This window comes from Falco biarmicus, chromosome 5 (assembly GCF_023638135.1).
Source record: "Falco biarmicus isolate bFalBia1 chromosome 5, bFalBia1.pri, whole genome shotgun sequence".
NCBI lineage: Eukaryota > Metazoa > Chordata > Aves > Falconiformes > Falconidae > Falco > Falco biarmicus.
In genome coordinates, this window is record NC_079292.1 from 47,449,422 (window position 1) to 47,470,342 (window position 20,921).

General features: G+C 39.0%; 1 protein-coding gene across 5 annotated transcripts in view; it reads right to left on the reverse strand.

Annotated features, from left to right (window-relative positions):
* Positions 1-1,124: 1,124 nt before the first annotated feature.
* Positions 1,125-20,921, reverse strand: part of VEZT (vezatin, adherens junctions transmembrane protein) — a 68,133-nt gene continuing 48,336 nt past the window's right edge. For 3 of the 5 annotated variants that reach the window (XM_056339266.1, XM_056339265.1, XM_056339264.1), the window contains exons 10-12: positions 18,102-18,202; positions 16,748-16,955; positions 1,125-12,817 (exon numbers count right to left, since the gene is read on the reverse strand). In XM_056339266.1, coding sequence (XP_056195241.1) covers positions 12,240-12,817; positions 16,748-16,955; positions 18,102-18,202 — 887 coding nt within the window. In that variant the 3' untranslated portion in view covers positions 1,125-12,239. Of the gene's footprint in view, positions 12,818-12,853; positions 13,591-16,747; positions 16,956-18,101; positions 18,203-20,921 lie in introns of those variants that run through there. The other 2 variants (XM_056339269.1, XM_056339267.1) reach the window with 2 other exon arrangements.

The following is a 20,921-nucleotide window of genomic DNA, read 5'->3' on the forward strand; positions in this document are numbered from 1 at the left end:
TTCATGCACAGGCTGTGAGCACACAAGCAGATGCAGCTGGGGGCACAAAAACAGTCTTAATGAAGGAGAGGGTGATGAAGAGTCTGAGAGACAACCAAGGCTAGGTGACATAGCTATTTCCATATACGCTACTATAATTATATAGGTGGTGCTAAAGATGTGATTAATTTAATCCTTAAGTAAGTGTCTAATTATAGATGAAACAGTAAGTTCTCCAAGACCTGATGCTCCTGGTATTTTCCCTCTTGCCAGCGTATCTCCCACCCTCGAAAATTGCCAAATACTCAACACATATGTGCATGTGCATGTTCTGTTCTTTTTCTTTATTTCAATACTTCGGGTCCACTGTAATTGACCTCTGAACTCTTTCCTCCTGGATACCATGCCGCGGAACAGGTACTATTAAGAGTACACCTGGAGGCCAAGGAAGATCCTGCACTGCTAAAAAGGAATTAGCATCAGTGAAACACTGAAAATCTTGCTTTTCATTGGGAGGGTAAAAGAAGCACTATCATTGCTCTATCTGTTCACGAAATTATTTCTTGGGAGATGGCATTTTCTTGTTTGTAAATCAGGTGTTTCTCTAATGGAAATAAGCAAGCAGATCTTACCCTGCGTTCATTTTTTCCTCTTCATTTACCTGGAAGATGAGTTAAGCATGGAGACAGCAAAGAGAATTGACTGACTTAAGTTGAAGGCCACATTTCTAGAAGAAATATGCCCTTAGATTGCTCTTTCAAATCTCTCCTCAAAACTTGATTCACTCAGGAAGACCACCGGTGTCTTAGCATATGTCAGCAGAAACAACCATCCACGAGACTTATGGGCTTCATCTCTCAGTACATGTTTTGTGTCCTGTCCATTTGTTTATATCACAAGTATCCCATTCCAGGTTTCTTCTTCACTGTCTTACAAAAGTATGGACTGTGCTACAAAATAATGCTAGGGAAGGTTAATACAGTACAACTGATTACATGTTGGGATCAATGAAATGATATAATAGAAGTCTGAATGGCTGGCTTTTTAGGACTGGTCTGATTCCATCTCAGCCAGCCACACCACTCTGGACCAGGTTAACTGATACAGTACAAGAATTTCCAATAAGAAGCAGCATAGCAGAAGGATGAGAAGAACAGGTTTTAATGAGAGAAAGGAGAAATACAGCAATACAGCTGATACAAAAAAGTACACAATATAACACAAGTGTCTATTAAATTAGCAGAGAACTTGAGAAACAGGAAGAAAGTTTCAGATGGTTGAAGAAAGAGGCTTGCTCAAAAAGATACAATCTTAAGTCTTCATAGATATATATATACATTCTTGGCAGTATAGGAAACGTACAGTTCTTACATAGAAAATATTGACTGTCTGACGTGGTAGTATCAATTCCTGAAGAATATTTGCATATGGTACATTATGAAGAATACACACAGGCAATTTAGCATTCAAAAAATCTCCAAGGATAACATTACGGACCCCTCTTAGTAGACAGGCTTCTCCTTCTAACAGCAGCAATTGGATCTGTTCAGTATTCCATATGAAAACAAACCAACCAACCTGGAAACAGTAAAGAATAAGCAAGACCTTTTGTACTGCACAAAAAATTATGCACCAGTTAGGCAGCAAGATTCAATACATAAGAATAAATACTCCTGCCTCACTAAGCATCCCCTTGCCATTCAAGCAGAAATTATTTCCCTTCTTTCCCAGTCATCTCTAAGCTTTCTTTCCTGGGGATATGAATTAGGTGAGTCATACCTCAGTGAGAAGAGTGGTCAACAGCTGTTAACCTTAAAACCAATACAGGGAAAGCTCACAGGAAGAGGTGTGCCTCAGCCACAGCTCCTGACATCAGCAGAATACAGCCTTTGTTCTGATAATAAAGTCTAAGCATTATGAGGGAGCCACAAAGCTTCAGATAAAAGAAGCCAGTCTGTACTGCTGCCACTATTTTGGCACTTCTAAAGTGTACAAAGAAAGTCTGTTTCTTAGGAATCATCCAGTTAGACAAGTAGAAGACATCTCCTGCACAGCACCTAAGTTCAGTTTCCAGGTTAAAGATCGACCTGCTACCAGTGTCCTCAAGTGACGCATTATTCTCTTCCTAAAGCCTCACTTACCTAGCTATTTATGTGATGCTAAAAGGGATTTTGCTGATAGTTGCCCCATGGTTGCATGGCATACAGGCCTCTGAAAGATGATAGGAAGGTGCAGCTGGAAGCACATGACACACAGAAAACATTCTTTCTACAGTCATCACTTATTTAGACAAGAGTAACCAGTGTTCATTACTAAAGTGCTTGTACTAAGGAGCCAGCAAAATATACTGCAGAAACTAACTACTGCCAGGATTGCTTAAAATTAATTTCATCTTCAGGATGAAAGAGGAATTATAAATAAACTTCTGTCTAAAAGATCAAACAAAGTGCTGATACACCATTTACGTGTCCCTGTAAAAGCATTCCCTATTCCATTCAATCATTACTAATTGAAGGATGGATAAGCCACATCTATGCCACCTAGGCAGCTGTCAGGCATAGAGGATGAGGAGAAAAAGCGATACACGCAGCAGTGAGGCAGAATTTTACTACAGATGCCGAAGAAACAATAGCAACCAAAAAGACTTTGAAAGCGATTAGCATTACAATTAAGCAAACTATTTCTGAAACGAGGGAAATGCAGCCAAAAATGTAAAGAAATGGCTTCAATATAATCCTGGTGGTGCACGTCATCAAATATGTCAAAAAAACCTTTAGGTCCTGATTCATAGCCATGGGAAAAACTAAGGAGGTAAAGTGGGAAAGTAAGAAAAAAAGAAACAAAAGGGTTCGGGAAAATATCACAGGCAAAAAAACCTGTCACACAGAAAGGGCAGAACCCAGGAATGTATTCCTGCTACTGCCTACATCCAGAGCTTCAGTTCTTGGAGCTGTAACAGAGCCAGCCACCAGGCTTCATACCTGCTTTAAAGACTTCCTGATCTAAACCTGCTTGAGGCCCATCTCATCAATTGTGTTTAAAGCAGCATCAGCAACTGGCAGGGTAAGTGCAGAAGAGGCTCCTGGTGGAGCCAAACCACATGGGTTTTCAGTACAGTCAGGAAAGACTGTCATCATACAGAGCTTAAAGGAAGAGATATGGAGATTGATTTACATACAGCTTGATACACCAGCACAGCAGGACTGAGTCTTTCTGTGGAAATGAAATGTAGATAAAATAGAGGGGTTTTTAAGAGCGGCTGAAGACTACCAGTTTGATGAATGTTTCCTGTCTCCACACTGAAGAGAAATTGGTGGATCCTTCCCAGTGTCTGCAAACTTCAGAGCGTATCACATGTGATTTCCCTCTGTAGCCCTGCCAAGGTTTTTTGCTGCAGTTTGCTCTTTTCAACATTTCCTCTTATATTTTAGCTCTCATTTATTAACCAATTAAACAGCAGCTTATCAAGATTCTTTTCTTCCTTTCCCTCTGGCTTGCTCAGCAATCTATGGTGCCCTTAGGCCCCGTTTTGGGAAGTACTGAGACGTAGCAGGCAGAAAATGTTGAGGAACACGTATTTGTTTACATGTTTAAGGCAAGGCAGATGGGTGTACAGGCACTCACAGCAGCTCCAGTGGAAAGCCTTGATAAGAGAAAACAAGGTTAAATAGCTTTTCTAATTCAGGGGGTAAAATCAGCATGCATTTTAAATACCTCCACACAGCCTGCTTGGTTGAACAGAATTCAGTTCTTTTGCCATTAGATAACAAAAATTAAGTTTTTGTTTATCTTTTAAGTAAGCAACTGGAACGTCTGATGTGAGAAAGATACAGTCTCTGTGCTAGACAAACCACTAAATGGGATACCTGGCAATACACATGTACAATATGAAGAGTGTGTGTGTGTGTATATATATATATATATATAATACCTCATACAAACCCCTCAAATTAAGTTAAGAAACAATCCGTTAACACTGCTCAATAAAAATTCAAAATGGTTCAAAATTCAGAGGAGATTTAGCAGCAATTATGTTCTGAAAACACATGGTCTTTGACAGCGGGAAAGACCGAAGCACAACTGCTAGATCCCAGAGCTTCCAGAGCTCAAGGTGAGGCAGCTGTGGAGCCAAAGCACATTGGTGTAGCAGCTGGAGAGCTCGTTTTAAGCCTGTCCTGCAGGAAGAAGCAAACATGTTTAGAGGAACACAGGCTCAGCCATAACTGTGCCACCCTCCTCTTGGAAAGAACAAGTAAAGCTCATGTAATGAGGAACATGTGTTCAAGGATCGGTCTTGCTAAGGAGACATTACTATCTCATTATCATTATCACTATCAGATCATTAAGGAGGGAGATTTCTGGAAGTGAATGTTCTGAAGTCCAGGAAGGAACAGGAGGGCCAGGTTCAAATGTAGGTCAAAGCTCCCTGGAAGGAAAGTCATAACAGACAAGTTACCAGACCTAAGAATCCTTCTGTTTATGAGTTTATGACTGGGAATGCACAGCAGCGCCTTGGTGTGGATTCCCTCTAGCCTGCCATTTCATAAAGTTCAGAGAACATGTTCAGAAATGAAGGGAAAAAGTGGCTAAGTTCCTAAAGAGCTGGGAGCAGAATGCTGCAGAAGGGCTGAAGACTGCTGAGAGTGAAGAGAGAGACCACCAGAGGGAAGAACGAACCTAGCAAGAACTGGAGCTTTGAAAGACACCAGCAGAGTCATCAAGCATAGCTCAGCACCCCCATAGTCAAACCACCTCAGTACAACTCTTCCCAGAGGTGGTCAGACCAGAAGAGCTTCTCCACCCCGTGTGCCCAGGCCTTGTCTTCTGCAGTATGGCCACGAATGTTTAAGCTTTCATTGGAGGTCTACTACCTGGTGCATTATAGCATAGTAACCTAGGTGAGAAACAAGAAAAAAACAAACATCCACAATTAGTTTGTGTGGCCTGTGAAGAGGAAAGCTGAGAAGGAAAAAGTTTATGAGTGGGACTGCATGTGGCATGGGTGCTGCAACGGAGCATGACAGAGACAATAAACCCAAAAGGTTTCCCTCAGCACTGTTCCGTGCTCTCTACAAGCTTTGCAGACCTTGGGCGTACAGGTGCATGCAAACTGTCTGTAAGCACTCATGTTAGGACATTAAAAACTGTCTCATACTGAGCAGTGCTGGAACAGACAGCATGAACTTGTTTAAATTTGACCAGCTGTGGCTTTGGATGAAAGATCTGAAGGACAATCCATAGGTTTTTGGCTTTTATCCCGTAATACATTTAAAGCCTATTATTAATACTATTTTAGAAACACAGATATCAAACATTATAAAGAGCCCTCATTTATGGTGCTTCTATTGAGATCAAATGCATGACTGTGTTAGTAATGACTACTGAAGATATTCAGGAATGACTTTTTTTGTTTATTTAGGACCTCTTTTTAATAGCACAAAGTAATGGAATGCATTGCTCACTCTCTGTTTGGAAATTTGAGATTATTTTCTGTTCTTGTCCATACAACTGGAGAAGGTCAGGAAGCAGACTTTAAATATTAAGACAAGCACAAATCAAGGCAACTAATGACACCTATTTTGGGACCTTGTACTGGAATCGCAGTTATTTCTAAAACAAAACTGGTGTACACACCAAAAATGTGGTATAAATTTGAGCTGCTATATGTTATTATTTCTGTTTTGACTGCAGTACTCCCCGTTCTGGTGTCCACCTTCTGGTTCAGTTCTCAAATTCAGTATACACATCTAGGTCTAGACATTCCAATGCTGAAGATGCAGAAGAATCAAGCTGTGTCACAAACACACACAAGAAGAATCTGTGTTATTATTTCAAAATCTGGACCTCTTAAGAGTGGTGGTAAAGGGAAAACCATAGGTGTCAGAGGACCAGAAGGGTGAAAACAGTAAGCAGAAAAAACCATGCATTGTAACTTCAGTTTTACTGGCAGTATAATAAACAGTTTAGAAACTCTGTGGAGTAAAACAGAACAGGTCTTGGGCAGCCTAAGCCTGAAGAACAAAAACCCATGGAGTCAAAATGAGTAAGGAAAATGATGAGTGGCATCATCCTCGGTCAACAGAAAATAGGGAGATGAAGGAAGCAACATACGGAGTTGAGTTTATCCCACTTCACTGCATACACGAATGATGTAATTCATGTAAATACTAATTCAAACTGATGTAAATTTGATCTATGGCATTCCTCCTCAGCACCCAGGCATGTATTCCCTCCTGCTTCCCTGAAATGCTACTAGAACTCTTTCAACCACATGATGAATTAGTTGAGGGAGCCCGGTGAAAGTTAAAGCAGTGGTGCATTTTCAGCCAGATCCACGTCCTAAATCACTGAGTGGTTACAAAAGCCAGCCTAAAGGAGGGACCGAGATTGCATGGCTGTGGCATGGCCATGGCAGCCTGGATCTGGATTGGTTTAAGCTGCTATAGAACTGCATCCCCTAAAGCAGACTGTCTATGAAGCCTTTAAGATTTAAAGGTGAGAAGGTATAAAGGTCAAAATATGCTGATCATATGAAAGTATTCAAGTCTTGGTCCTATTAAACCCTTTTAAAATAAGCCATTTGTAACAGAAGCAAACTCTTTTTCCTCATCTACTAAATTATAGTCACCTCCTCAGAATCCTATGTTCGATTCAGAAAGTGTAACATGGGCTAACAGAACATCCAAGCTGTTGAGTCAAGTTTTATTCTGACAAACCTTGAGAGACGGCAGCGTGAAAGGTGAGGCAGACTATCGAGAACAGTTACGTACTGATCTGTAGCTCAAACTACACTGCTCTACCCATCTACAAAGCAAAGTTCACAGTAGGTAGCTTTCACCCCTACCTGTGAACATGTCTTATTATCACAGCTACAGTACCATTACCACTTCTCTGTTTACTGCACAAATTTCCAAGTCAAATAAATCAAAGTGTACTTTTTGGCATTTAAAATTCAAGTGGTAAAATAAAAACACATACACGAGGGAATTAAATATCATGAGAGTATGAATAAAGCACACCTCCAGGCACCTTAAAAATTACCCACAGAAGCCTTCAGTTTAATCTCTGATATCTATATATCCACTGCCACATTTCTTGTGCAATAATACATTTTCTGATACATGCTTATTCATCAGAGACCAAGAACACTGCTGAAAAGTCAAGCTGAAATTTAAACAAGTGTTGTTTGGCATCTTCAGTTTCTGTTAGACCAGGTGGCAGCTGCTGGAAGTTCATTTTGATTTAACAACTTTTTGTTTTGTTAGCAAAGAAAAACATTATCCAGCCAAATCCTGCTGATGACAGTGAATAAATATTTCTCCTCTCTCAGACCAAATATTTTCATTTGTCATCTGAACAGCTAAGGGTAAAAGATCTGAAAAGATTTTTTTTCCTATATGGACTTAAATATATTTGAATGGTTCAGTGTTTTATGGGAGGTGATTATTACTCCATACTCGGCACTGCTGAGGCTACGTCTGGAGTACTGCACCACACTTCGGTCATTATACTTGAAAAACTGGATAGATTTCTAAGGAAAGCAACTGAAAGGTGGAAAACATGACCTCTGCAGAAGGACTGAGAGAAGTGGGCTTGCTCTGTTCAAAAAAAGAAACTTAAAAACCATTATTGACAAATCGCCTCCTTTGTAAAACACTGTAATAAAGATAAGCACATAGCAGCATCGGGACTAGTAATGACTGACTAAGCATGAGACTGAAGAAATTTATGAAGAGAATTCCATCAGGACCTGTTAAAGCTGACAGCCACCACCACCACTAGCTCAAGGAGTCCCTAAGCCACAAATTGTTGGGGAGCAGCCTGGGGAGACATCACTACACGATCTGCCTTTCCTCACAACTCTTCCCTCACCATCTGCTATTAGTCTCTGCCACAGACAAGATCCCAGTGTAGCCTGACCCTTTCCACTGATGAAGCGCCTTCTCACACTCTGCCTGCTTTTTCAGATGAGACAGTATGAAACCCTGTTAATTCTAAAAAATAGTTGGGTCTGGGAACAAGCCACTTGCATAGCAACAGCAGCCCTTCACTAAGTACTTTAAAGAACAGGGGCAGTTTAGTACACTTGACCCCTTGCTTCTATTTAAAAAAAAGCAAGATAAAAAGGGATAGACTACAAGATTACGAAGTTCAGTGTTGGCCAACAACTCTACAATCCACCGTTTAGATACCTTTTTTTACTACCAAAGAAATTATTAAGACAGTTGCAAATTCTGCACTTTAGATACACATAAAATCTCCAATACTGTAAACAGTCAGGTCACACACAGATAGGTGTCCTCAGGACAAAGTCTGAAACCTCAGTAAAACTGGCTACTCTGCCAGATTCCATCTTGTATTTAGAAAAATAAACGCAGGATTCAGCGATGTCTAGTAATCCTGTCGGGAGTAAAACTGTCCCATTACTGCAACTGATAGCAGAAGCCTTCACATTTGTGAATCTTGCTTATAGTTGACAGAACATTTGACTCTATTTGAAAGATGCTCAGTTATCTGTAATTCTCAAAATTTGCTTCCATTACACCACCGTTTCATTTGTCACGAAGACATACACTTAAAAAAAGAGGACAAATATCACAGATCTTTGTCCCTATTTAAGCCTTTACCTAGATCTTTAGCTGTAAAGTCACATAAAAGATGTAGTGCTAGATTGCAATCCAACCTAAGAAGCAAGTATCTCCTTTGGAGTGCCTTCCAGGTAGGACAGGAGAAGAAATTACTTAACTCTATATAATTACTTGCTTCTTTACAACTTCACAGAGCCGCTAATTGGCACAGAGCTGCTAACTGGAAATAGAATAGGGAAAATGCATTTAGTGTTAGCCCTGCTCTTCACAAATAATTTTTGCCGCTGGTATCCTTTGGCATAACCCATTATTTAGTATGGATTTCCTGATTAACACGTTTCAAAAAGTTACAAAGCTCTAAGAAGCAAATGTTTTGTTTTCACAAAAATCCCTACCTAGGGTAATGAGCCAAAGAACACAGGACAGCACTCAGATCTTGACATGCTCAATATATTCACACAACCCTTTAGTGCCAATTCACACTTCAGTGTGTTCACATATATGTAATTTTAAATGCAACAATTAATTATGATTGCCAATAAATCAGTCAGGTTCTTGACGGAATCTATAGCATGTATGCACAGTCCTTTCAAATGGAATAATTATGAGGAAACCTGGATTATAACAGATTATTTACATGTAAATGGAACCTGATTATCAAATTAAGGGAAGTCATGCTTTGTGTGCTTTACACTGTTAGCCATATTTTTTCTGCAGAGGGAATATTAAAAAAAAATCAAAATAAATGACCTGATGGCTGTTATATATAGATGTGATGGGAGGCAGAAAAAGCAAGTGAGCCCAGATGTTCATGTGTGCAGTTTCTAAGACTGCACTAAGACAGACCGTGGAAAGCAGTTAAATTGCTTGTAGAAAATCTGTTTGTTCAAAGTAGGATCAGAACTTGCTCTGAAAAGTCATGCTTTGGTCAAACCCACGTCTAATGTCAAGGCTGTAACTTCACACTATACAATCTTTGCCAATAATGTAAGTGCGAACAATCCTGAGTCTCATACCCGCAACACAGTATGTGCTGGTACAGCTGTTTGGAGGTAAACACTGTAAACTGCATCATGCATAAGAACAGTGAAAAGTAGCCCCTAAAAGGAGTGGAATTTAGACCCAAGTGGACTTACGAGCTGGTTTATAACATGGCTGCAAAAACCTGTGTTGACACAGCTGATGGGTGAAGATGAACAACTAATGATGGATGGGGTTTCTTAGGCCAGTTTCATCACCAAGACCAGTGTATTATAAAACTAGGTCCCAAAGTCAGTCACCAAAGTAGACTCTCCAGCTCTTTTGCTAAGGACTGTAGCAAAGGAGTAAGAGATAGCAACTTTTATAAATGTGAGATCTGAAACCTATTTTAGTAGCAATGCAAAGCACTCAGGTTACTACCGACTTAATCCAAAACTGTGAGGACAGAGATAATAAATATCCTAAATCTGATCATTTTTCCAGGTTGGTATCATAGCCATACACATTGTAAACTAAGATTTGTATCCCGTAGGAAAAAATCAGGACATCATTTCTGGGATACACAACATAAGATCACGAGATGCTGGTGGATGAGTTAGTGGAAAAATATTAATGGAACATACATTTAGACAGTCAGAACAGTTAGCTAGGAACAAAAAGTATCTGGGCACTTTGTGAACTCAAGGATCTCAAGCCAAGGATGAGGAAGACTTCTTTTTCAGAAGCATGAACAGACTTGATAAAAAAAATAAATTGCTCACCACAGAGAAAATAAAACAGTGTTTCATCATTTTAGCCTAACCTTTACAGGTTACAGAAGAACATCCTTTGCCACTAAGAGGAGGCTTAGCTTCTAAATACACTACGAGAAGCATTTTTCTTCTCTTTTCTTTTACAAGTTCCCCAAGACATCATCCATTGAGCTTCCAGTCACTTACACAAAATTAAGGGCACAGAACACCGTCTTACTGGTTAACAAAGAACGGCAAAACATTCTCTTCCCAAAATCTGTGTGTGAGGGAGAAGACAGGCATTATATTGTGAAAGAACAGTGTAAGTCACATACTCCCTTTGCCTTATCAATTGACATTTACCTCTTCATGGTCTGTAAAAAAATCCACATATTTAACAGCGTTCATACAAAATCACTAATATAAGGGACGGAGGTTGAAAAAAAGCGCTTGTTTTCTGACATATGGTCAGAGTTCCACCCTAACCTGCTGACCTTCATTAGCTTCCCCACTTCTCATGACAGCGTCCTCTGAACAACTTGCATCTAAAAACCCCTTTATTCTATAGAATCATCAAGAGACAACAAATACCCTAAGTAACTGATGAGGTGTTTTGTGACTGGAAATGTATCGAGGTGCAAGTAGAGTATTCCATACAAAGAGGCAGCTCTCTCGCCATTAGACACGAGACCTTTGCTTCATTTTGTGTCAGAGGGCAAAAGGAAGAGAAGGCAGTGAAACTATTGACCAGCTCCTCTGTGAGGTTAGCATCACTTTGCTGCTCCTCCTAACGCCACCACAGAGAAAAAAAACAACCCACATAACCTCATACCAAACATCCAGATTTCAGTGTCAACCAAGTTACAAGATACACCTTAGAAAATACACAGTTCTTGTTCTCTCATGGGTTCTTAATCACACGGGTTACAGGTGTGATCTAAGGAAAAATGAAAGAACATTAGGGAAAAGCAAGTATGCTGTTTAAACAAAATACTGTATGTTGTTAAGTGCTCAGATAATTTTGCTTTAAGAAAATTACTTCAGGACGTAAAAATGTACAATCAATTCTAATATCAAACCAAACAATTATATTAAGGTTCAATTTACAAAAGGTTAACAAATAATTAATAGCTGTTTTAATAAATAGGTATTTACTTCTCAACGATTATCAATCCAACAGATAGCTTCTAGCTGTCTACAGTACTTTCTACCAACGTGCTTATAACCCTCCCTAACATATACTACACATTTCTCTAACAGGAATTACAACATCTAGAAATCATTTATTAACCCTTCATAAAATTCTAAGTAAACCTTAATCTGAAGCATGACTAACTTCATACTGTCAGCCCCATACCCCAAGACACATCAAATACTAGCTCTTTCAAGTTTTTATTTAAAATTCTACATTTTAGTTGGGAGCCACATCACTAGCCACAGAATCACAAATGCCTACGGTGGCTTAGCCAACACACTGCAGACACAAGAAGTGAAATGAAAGTGGTGGGGGAATATCGCAGGGAACAGTTCAGGTTCTCCCAGAAGAAACATCCTGGCTTTTTTGTTGGAACAAACATTGATACCACGATAACGGAATCTGAGAACAAAAAAATGTCTGTTGTAATTCAAGACATTGTTTTGCCTTCTTTTTAGAAACAAAAACCACAATACATTAGAATATAAATAAATAAAACAGAAAACACAAAGGTAAATTCCAAAACCCACCACTAGGTTCTTAAAAAGGGAACAGCCAACTATTTCTTGGATGCAGCCTAAACTTCTCTTACCTGCAAATTTTTGATATACTTAGAAGTCCTATTTAGTGTACCAGACTTAGGGAACAAGATGTATTATACTTAGGTCTCCTTTTTTTCCCGTGCAGTATTTTCATCTTCAAACCCCTACCTTAGTTTTTTGTGTCAAATTGCCTGCTGTTGGTTTAATAAAGTTCAGCTCAGACTTATACTTTTCCTTCATTTTCAGAGCCTCTATCTTCATTCTCACAGTCCTCCACAAGGACTTCATGCTCCTGTGTCTTCTCCTCCTCCCCCTCCTCCTCCCCCTCATCTCCAAAAGTCTCTTCTTGCATTGTAGTAAAAGCAAAAGACCTGGCAGCAACTTGTGCAGCCAGACCAGATGTGAAGTTTAAATCTGTTGATATGTGGAGCTGGGCCAGCCTATGCTTGATTTTTGAATGTAACACATCCTTAGAGGGAGACTGTGAAACCTTTACCCCATCCCTATTGCTCGGCTTGAGTTCTTCAATTTCCCCTTCACGCTGATAACACATTCTTTCTTCAGCCCCTGTAGAAATACCTTCAGCAGCAGCACCGTCTTTGTTTTTCTCCATCTCAGGATCTTCATACAAATATTCTGTCCTGCTTGTATCAGCAGTGTTCACTTTTGGATTAGAGTCGTCATCTTCAGATTTATCACAGCTTTGGCTGCAGTCCTGCTTTTCTGTATCTGAATTCATATGTGATTCCAAATTATTTAGTGGCTTCAGTGGTTCTACAGGAGACAAGGGTTTCACTGCAGCTTAAAAAGGGGGAAAAAAATTAAATGATAACTAAAAGCAAACTGCTATATATAAATGATTTATTTGTGTTTGAAAAGATGCAAGATTGTCAAAATGGCTCAACCCCCCCTCAAAACAACAGAAACAAAACCCACAAAACTTAAAATAACAGTGTTTTCTAATCACAAAGCTGAAGTGAAATGTGATATCTGCGTGTTGTAACTACTTCTTAAAATCTGTGACGTAAAGAGGCAGCACATTTAAAACCAGCATCAAACACAGATGATGCATTCAATGTTAAAGTAAAAAACAAGTAAAACTACTGCACTGTATACAGATTTGAACTGTCTTCATTTTAAACAACAGTTTACCTAATCCAATAAAGATAAGCTGACACATGGAAAAGTCCTTATAGGCAATATCTGATCTCATACACCACAACATATAAATACAACACGTATTCATACAGTCAAGTAAGGTGTCCTCACAAATAAAGTGTGGTTTAATTTAGCCTCTCTTGAAGTTAGTAGCAGCAGCGAGTCCCATTGCCAGCAACGGGATGCTTGCCAGGAAGTCTCTCCTCCCAGTGTTAAGGGTTAGTATAACTCGTACAATCACTTCTTGAAGAACAGACGTCTTTCTTTTTAAGAAAACGATATAATGTCCATTTCCAAGTAACAGATTCCCTAAACTGCAGCAGCTCCTTTACAGTAGCAGCACGAACATAAATGAGAGCGGCAACAGCAGATTCCCAAGTAGCATTTCCCTTTCTAATTCCATTCTGACTTTACCCCTGTAAGCAGAGATGAAAATAACTCTGGGAAATACACAAACTTTTCACGGGAAACAAAATTTATGGTATTAGGATTTTTCCATTGCATCCTATTTCAGTAATATTCACTTTAGCTAGCTGAAGGCAGGTGCATCATTATGGCTGTCACATTAGATAATTATTGTCATTAGCACACTGAAAGACCTTGGCTTCGAATTTGTATTGTACTGTTTGTTTTAAAACCTTACAGACTGAAGGAGCACTGCACCAGACCCATCTCAGTTGTTAATGGGGTAGTTCTTCCCCCAACTTGTAAAAACCATGCTGCTGCTTATTTCTGCCCATTTGCTTGAAGAGGCAGGAATATGCACAGTAATCATTTGGAAGCAAACTTGTTGCCTACTTCCTCCAAAGAATACTTCCAAAGCCAAAATTTCTCAAAAAGTAGATACGTCAGATTGGTAGCTGGCCAATTTGCTGAGTTGACTAGTTAATAAGCAAGGTGGAATTCATCAATTCTTAGAGCATAGCTTTCCAAATCTGAGAAATATTTGTATAAGAACTGTTGTATGGACAAGGTGGGAGAAAGGCAAACAGCTGGGTACAATGCAGCCACCGACAGGATGAACTTTTTTGGGGGGAGAGATTAGGGGAAGGCCAGAAGTGATTTTGCACCAGAAGAAAGTTGTTCTACAGTGTTTAACAAATGAGAACAAAGCCACTAACAACTTCACAGACCTCTTCAAAAGCATCTCCATTTCACTGGCTCAACAGGATGCCAAAGGACCAAAAACAGAAGCTCACTTAACACTCCCATAAATTGCCTACTGCCCAGCCCGTAAGCAGTTATTGCCATGGTGCTGGGCCCAGGCAAATTTGCTTTAGTCTGGTGCTCTGCTAAGATAATGTTTTTCTTCTGGAATCCAACCTATTGTCATCTCCAGTTGACTTTATGCTGTGTTCCTCAGATGCATCAAGTTGTTTGGAGCTGACCTCTTTTATGTCAAAACCATCACCAGCCCCTCCTTCAACAAACCAAAAACCATAACAAATCAGATTGGCTTGCTGGGTGCCTTGACTAACACATTTTAAAGTCTTTGAATATTTCAGGATCTTTTTTCACGATAATCACAATTTAGGAGAAGACAGGGTTTCTGGAATATGACTGCTTTGTAAAAACAGTATTTAAGAGGATTATGGAAAAGTGTGGTATCACAGCCATCCATTGGGTTGGGCCAATAGAGACAAGAATATGAACCTTTGTGGGTTTAAATCTTCAAGATAAAGCAAGCCACAAATTGGAAAGCACAGCTCACAAAAATGTTTAATTTATCCATATGCACGAGTCATTCCTTAAAGTCTGCAGCTGTATGTCATAAACACATGACTTGTGTTTCTTCTGAAGAATGGAGAAAGTCCTTAAAAAACAGTAGATCTTATGTCTGCTGTCCGTATCAGTCTTTCAGATTAGACACACTGTCTCTGAGCCAAATAGAAACAATATTAATTACTTTCATGAACTGCCCTCATGTTTTCCAGTTTTGTATAGACGGAAGTAAGCAATGATTAGTCCCAGGCAGCTGGAGGAAATCACACTTTCCTCTCTCCCCGCCATTGAATCTCTAATGCTAAAACAATGTAATATCTATACATGGAAAGGAACCAACATGAGCCACAAAGGCTTTCAGGTGAACAGTTACTGATGACTACAGGAGTCAGCTGACTCTTTTCAGCTATGGCTGCAAATGGCCTGAGGACATACTGATGTGGACAGGTATCAGCTGCTAACTTAGATAAGAGAACATCCTGTGCAAGCTTTCCTGACAAGAACTCTTTCTGCAGCAGTCACTAGGTCTGTCAACACTTAAACTGGGGGTAGGATTCCTTCCTTCCTTCTGCCCTTAACAGGGAGGAAAGGAAGAGTTGAAGAGGTTCATCCGAAGAGTTGTGAGTTGTTGCATCTAACGCCAGAAGAATAATACAGAAATCCTACTCTTGAGCAGACTATGATGCAATCTGATGTCTCACGGTTTTTTGACTCAGCTAGAAGTCAAAACCGATAGCCAAGTGACTTCTACCATAGTTGTAGCTAAATGGACATGAAGAAAGCTGTGAAGAACAGATATTTTTGTGGGTTTGACGTCAAAAGAAAAGAAACAGTCTCATAAATAATATGGTCTGTTACTGTGTGTTCTCACTTAAGTACAGAAAGACGCTATCCATGGTCTTTCTTTCTGGTAGACACTGGCAGAGACAGAATCCTTGGATATGTTGCCAGACTTGAAGGTTGTTTTGCATAACATAGAGCATGAAATTTCTTAGAGGGCTTTTCCTAACCTGTCTCTAAGAGGAAGGATTGAAAATGGGAAAAAGAAGGGAAAAAGGAAAAGACAAATTACTGCCAATTTTAAAGATAATAAATCAAACAGCTCAAGCAGTGAAAGGAATCAAGTTGCATCCAGTCTTATTGCTGGAACAGACAGACTGTCTCATTGAGGTAAGAGAAATTTTCATATTCCTGCCTTCAAGTGCAAGTGGATGGCGCAACCTAGCAGCCTGTAGATGGAGCAACCCAGCAGTCCTCACAGTTAGTAAAGGCTAGTTTGGAAGAACTCTTCTTGCAAGGTTTGTTGGGATTTTTTGGTTGTTTTTTTTTTTTTTTAAAACATATCCTATATACTCACACTCATGGAATCAAAAGCCAGTCTTACTCTTTTGGAAGTCTTTAATATTTCAAAGTCTAGCTTTCCACTTCAATGTATTTTTGTAAGACTGAGATGATTTCTAATGGTTTCTTTAAATTCTGAAAAGTAATCTATTTATGCACCCCAATTAAAATTCATATTTACTGGAAAGCCATGAAAGCCAGCCAGTTCAGTTTGTGTGGTTTATAGCCTGACAGTTCTCTTTGCACTGTCTTAATGTTTTGTGTGTTTAATATTTTAGCTCAATATTTTGTTTAAAGCCAAATTCCTGTTTCTCTGAGTTCTTTCCAATATATAGTAAAATGATTGCTACAAAGAGTATCAAGAGATGGAATAGCAACAAAGACCACACAGCTCTATCAATGACACTACTATAGCTAAGTACTGTCTGAATTCTAACATAGTCAGAAGCTGATGGCAAACAGACACCTACCCTTTCTTAGAAAGGAATTAGTTTTCAAAAGAACACTTACCATGGTCACTGAATAGCAGCTGTTTCCATTTTTGTCTTTCTATTTCTGATGCTTTAAATCCCAGTACAGATTTCAGTTCTTGTAACACCCTCTTAGATTCCTGTCTCTCTCGTTCTTGTCTCTCTCTTTCTTCCTGGGAAAAGTAGTAAAAATCTTCCCTTTTATATTCATTCTCCGTGTCTGAATAATCAACATATGCTTCCAATTCCTAAAGAAAGAAAGAAAAAAAATCTTTGATTTTCACTGTCAGTGTAGACCATGTCCTACAATCTGATGCATGATCAATTGATCTCAACACAAGTCAATGACAGTATTAGGATGGAGCCCTCTTTTAGCAGAGTCAGTGGATCTGACAAGGCTCTCATATTTGTATAGTTTTGGAGCAAGTACACTCACTGAAAAGTTAACATTATTGCAGTCACCTAAGATTTACTTTCATACACACCATGATCAAGTGATATACCTTGAAAATGAGAGTCCATTTCCTCATAATTACAAGTGGAGATAAGCAATGCTGATACAGGTTTCTAATTTACACAATAAGAAATTCTTCCTCCTTGCTAATTTAACTTAGGTAAATCTTTATTAAGAGGATGCTGATAATAACAAACTCCTCCTCTGATTTTAACTATATTGGCTTACAAGCATGAAAAAAATAGAGCTGCATTTATGTTATAACAGACAGACAGAAAAGTTATTAGTCCCAGTTCTTTGATATGGAAAAAAAATCTAGAAAGAATATTTGTGGGGTAGGCTTGGGAGAAGGCCAGGGAGGGACAGAGCAGAGCACAGCTGTTCCAGTCTGCTTTCAGAGTGCATCTGCCACTCAGTTCTGAGATGGAGGATCTTCAAGACAGCCCAACCATCACACACAAGTTCCCTAAAAAGCTGTTCAGTGTCAGTCTGCTTTAGGTATCTAAAAACGCAGATTACTCAAACTGAAAACAGGCTGGTTTGCTCTGAAGCCTGTCACTTCTGCAGCTGTGTCAGTTTACCTAACAATATGCAAGCAGGACTCTCTTTTATATACCACCTTTTAGCAATTCACACTTTTTTTTCTATATTACTCTGACTTGTGTTGCTGCTCTCCTTTTGTCACTTATTTCTAATGATGTATATGAGAATAAGTGAATGCTACTGCTCTTTTTTCTAGGAATACCTCCCCATGGAACAGCAAAAGGAATATACATCTTTTTTCTTCGTATGTCCAGTTATGAAATGGCACATGGCTACCTACTTGATCTGTCTGGGCAAGAAGGGTGCTGCACAAGCAACTGAAAAAGGAATGGATACAGCAAGCAAGCCTCAATTATTATGTTAAATAGTCTTTTTTTTTTTTTTTTTTTTTTTTTACCTGCTCCTCAGGGATTGGATCTTTGTTTTCTATGTATATGGCAGGCTGTGTTAAAGGTACTGTAGTACGCTGTAGGTTGTCACAGGAAACTTCAAGTTTGCCTTTACGAGGAAAGAATAAAAGGGATTAAAAATAAAAGAAAAAGATTGAGTGTTGAATGATGTTTTTGCCTCACTCAGGTAGGATCCCGGCATTTTCATTAGGCAGGATTGGTACATACAAAAAATGGTGAGACAGCTGGTTAGAATACACTGAAACACTGTTAGAGAGCACTTAAATAACTCAGCTATTTTAATATAAGCTGGGTCTGATGAAACTCATCTTGAACTACTTCAACTAACAAATCTCAAAATTTTTATAGACTTTGAAAACCTGCAGATGGCAAGAAAAAAGGGTAAAAACAGAAAAGAGACTTGGTGCCCAAGTTTAGAAAAAGAAATAAAACAGTAGAACTACAGGCACATCAGCTTCAAATAATTGGAAAATACTGGAAGAAACAATCAAGCAAAATTTACAGGAAACTATTTGGAAGGTAGCAAGGAGGTAAGTGCCAGCCAATGGGGGTTTGTTGAGAAAAGATGTCAAATCACTCCAATTTCATTTCCCAATGCAGTAATTGGTCTTATGAATACAAAGAAGCCAAAGATGTTCTGCATTTTGTTTTCAGTATGGCTTTTGACACAGTATCATGGCGTACTCATAAGCAAAATGCATAGGCCAGGAGAAGTTGCTATTGGGTGCATAGACAATCTCTTGGATAACCACAGTGCAGTTACCATTTTCAGACAGGAACAATATATGGAGTGAGTATTTGTCTCAAACCCAATACTCTTCAATATTTCCAATGGGTGAAAGAGAAGTGTTTCAGCTCATTAAATCTGCTGATATTGGGATAATCTGCAAGGATACTGAAGGGCATGATTAGAATAAAAAACAATACTGAAAAATCAGAGATACAGCCCAGGAAGAATTCGATTTTAGATAGAGCAGTTTCACGACAGTGGCTGCGAATTTTTGTGCTTTGGAATAGTAAAACGCAGAAATATATGACAACTGACTGAGCAGCACCACCAAGAAAAAGATGTGAGAAGCCTAGTAGTCAACTCTACCCTGCTGCAAGCAAAAAGCCAAACTACATACCAACATATAAACAACAGACTGTTAAGACACATGAAATTACGTTTCTACTCTGGCACTGATCAGGCTGTGAATGGAACATAGTGCCCAGTCTGGGGCTCTCATTCAACAATATTGTGGACCAACTAGAGGGCATCTGAAGGAAAAATGGAAATGATCAAAGGACTAAATAAAGTATAGTCATCAGGGAAGAGCTGAAGTATAGTCATGTAAAGAAAACAGAAAGAAACATATTAACTGACTTAAAAAATGTAAGAGTTACAAAGAGGAAATGGATTTCCATTGTGGGTGGATAAAAAGTACTGCTTTTAAATTGCAGCAAGCAATATTTATATTCAGTAATAACTTTATACTAGTAATGGAATTAAGTGCTGGAATAGATGCCTGGAAATACTGTAAAATGTCTCTAAAGAGAGGCCTTTAGGAATAGGTAAACATCTTTCAGCCACGCACACTAATTTACTTTTGAGCAGGGAAAAGGGCTAGATGACCTTGCCAAGCCCCACATACCCCTATTTTCAATTTCTAATTATGGATGGAATACTTAGGGATGGTATTCTGAAAGTAGGCAGTTATGACAATAATGACAATTTTAGTGGTGCTCGGTTACTTGCTTTTGCAAACAAGGGAAGTATGTAATTCCCTAGTTGCCTGGGCTGAGCTAAAGATTTGATGTTCCAGAAATATCTAAATGCAAAGTTCAAAAGAAAGGTGAAGCACGTAGTGAAATCTGTATTGGAAAATTGATATTTATAAAATAAATATTTCATGTCAAGTCCCCTTGTCCATTGCCTAACTCTGCCTTGTAATAAACATTTTAATAATAATGACAGCAACAATAGAAATATGTTCCATGAAGACATATATGAAGAAAAATTTGGAAGAGTATATGGAAGTTACCAATTAAAAGCTTGCCTTCCCAAATCAGAGGGAAACAGCTGCTCTAGTATGTACAACCAGCTCTGTTTGCCACCTATATGGGATGATTCCCTTGCTAAGGATATGCTTCAAGATCACAAATTCAGAGTGTTTAACTAAAACTGCTGCTGCTTTAGTTCCTCTCCAGCAGATCAAGATCCAGGATCTTGCAGCAGTCCTATGGCCTTGCTCTCATAAATATATAAAAAAAGCTGTATACATTTGCAAAGACAGAGACAGTTTAAAAGGAAAAAGGATGACATTTAAACAGTTTGAGGGATATTATTTCAAAGATCATTAAACCAACACTGTAACTAACCATTGAGGATATTCCATTATGTAAAACTACCAGCAGATTACTACATGCTTGAATTGTTGAGGCCTTAAGTGGTAGATCAGTTTTATTGACAAAAGATGTCGAAGAGTAAAGAGATGATGGCTGGAAGTCTAGAATCAACTCATGCTGGAAATGAGCAAATATCTACATGTAGATCAACGATAGATAAGTCTACCATTGCCCAGTGCATTTAAGTAGAGGTGAATTCTCCTCAAGGTGCTAAAGCCCCATTTGCTCTCAGGGTCTGTCCTGTATCTGACAGGATCAGTGACTAACAGCTCTGGTTCTAGAAACACACCAAGTCCTGTAAACAAAGAAGCCAAACGGCATTTACTAAAGTAACCATATGCTATAATACATGTTAGCATCACCACCCATGAAAGGCCAATGGGAATGTATGAACGTTCAATCAGTTAGACTGAAAGGCT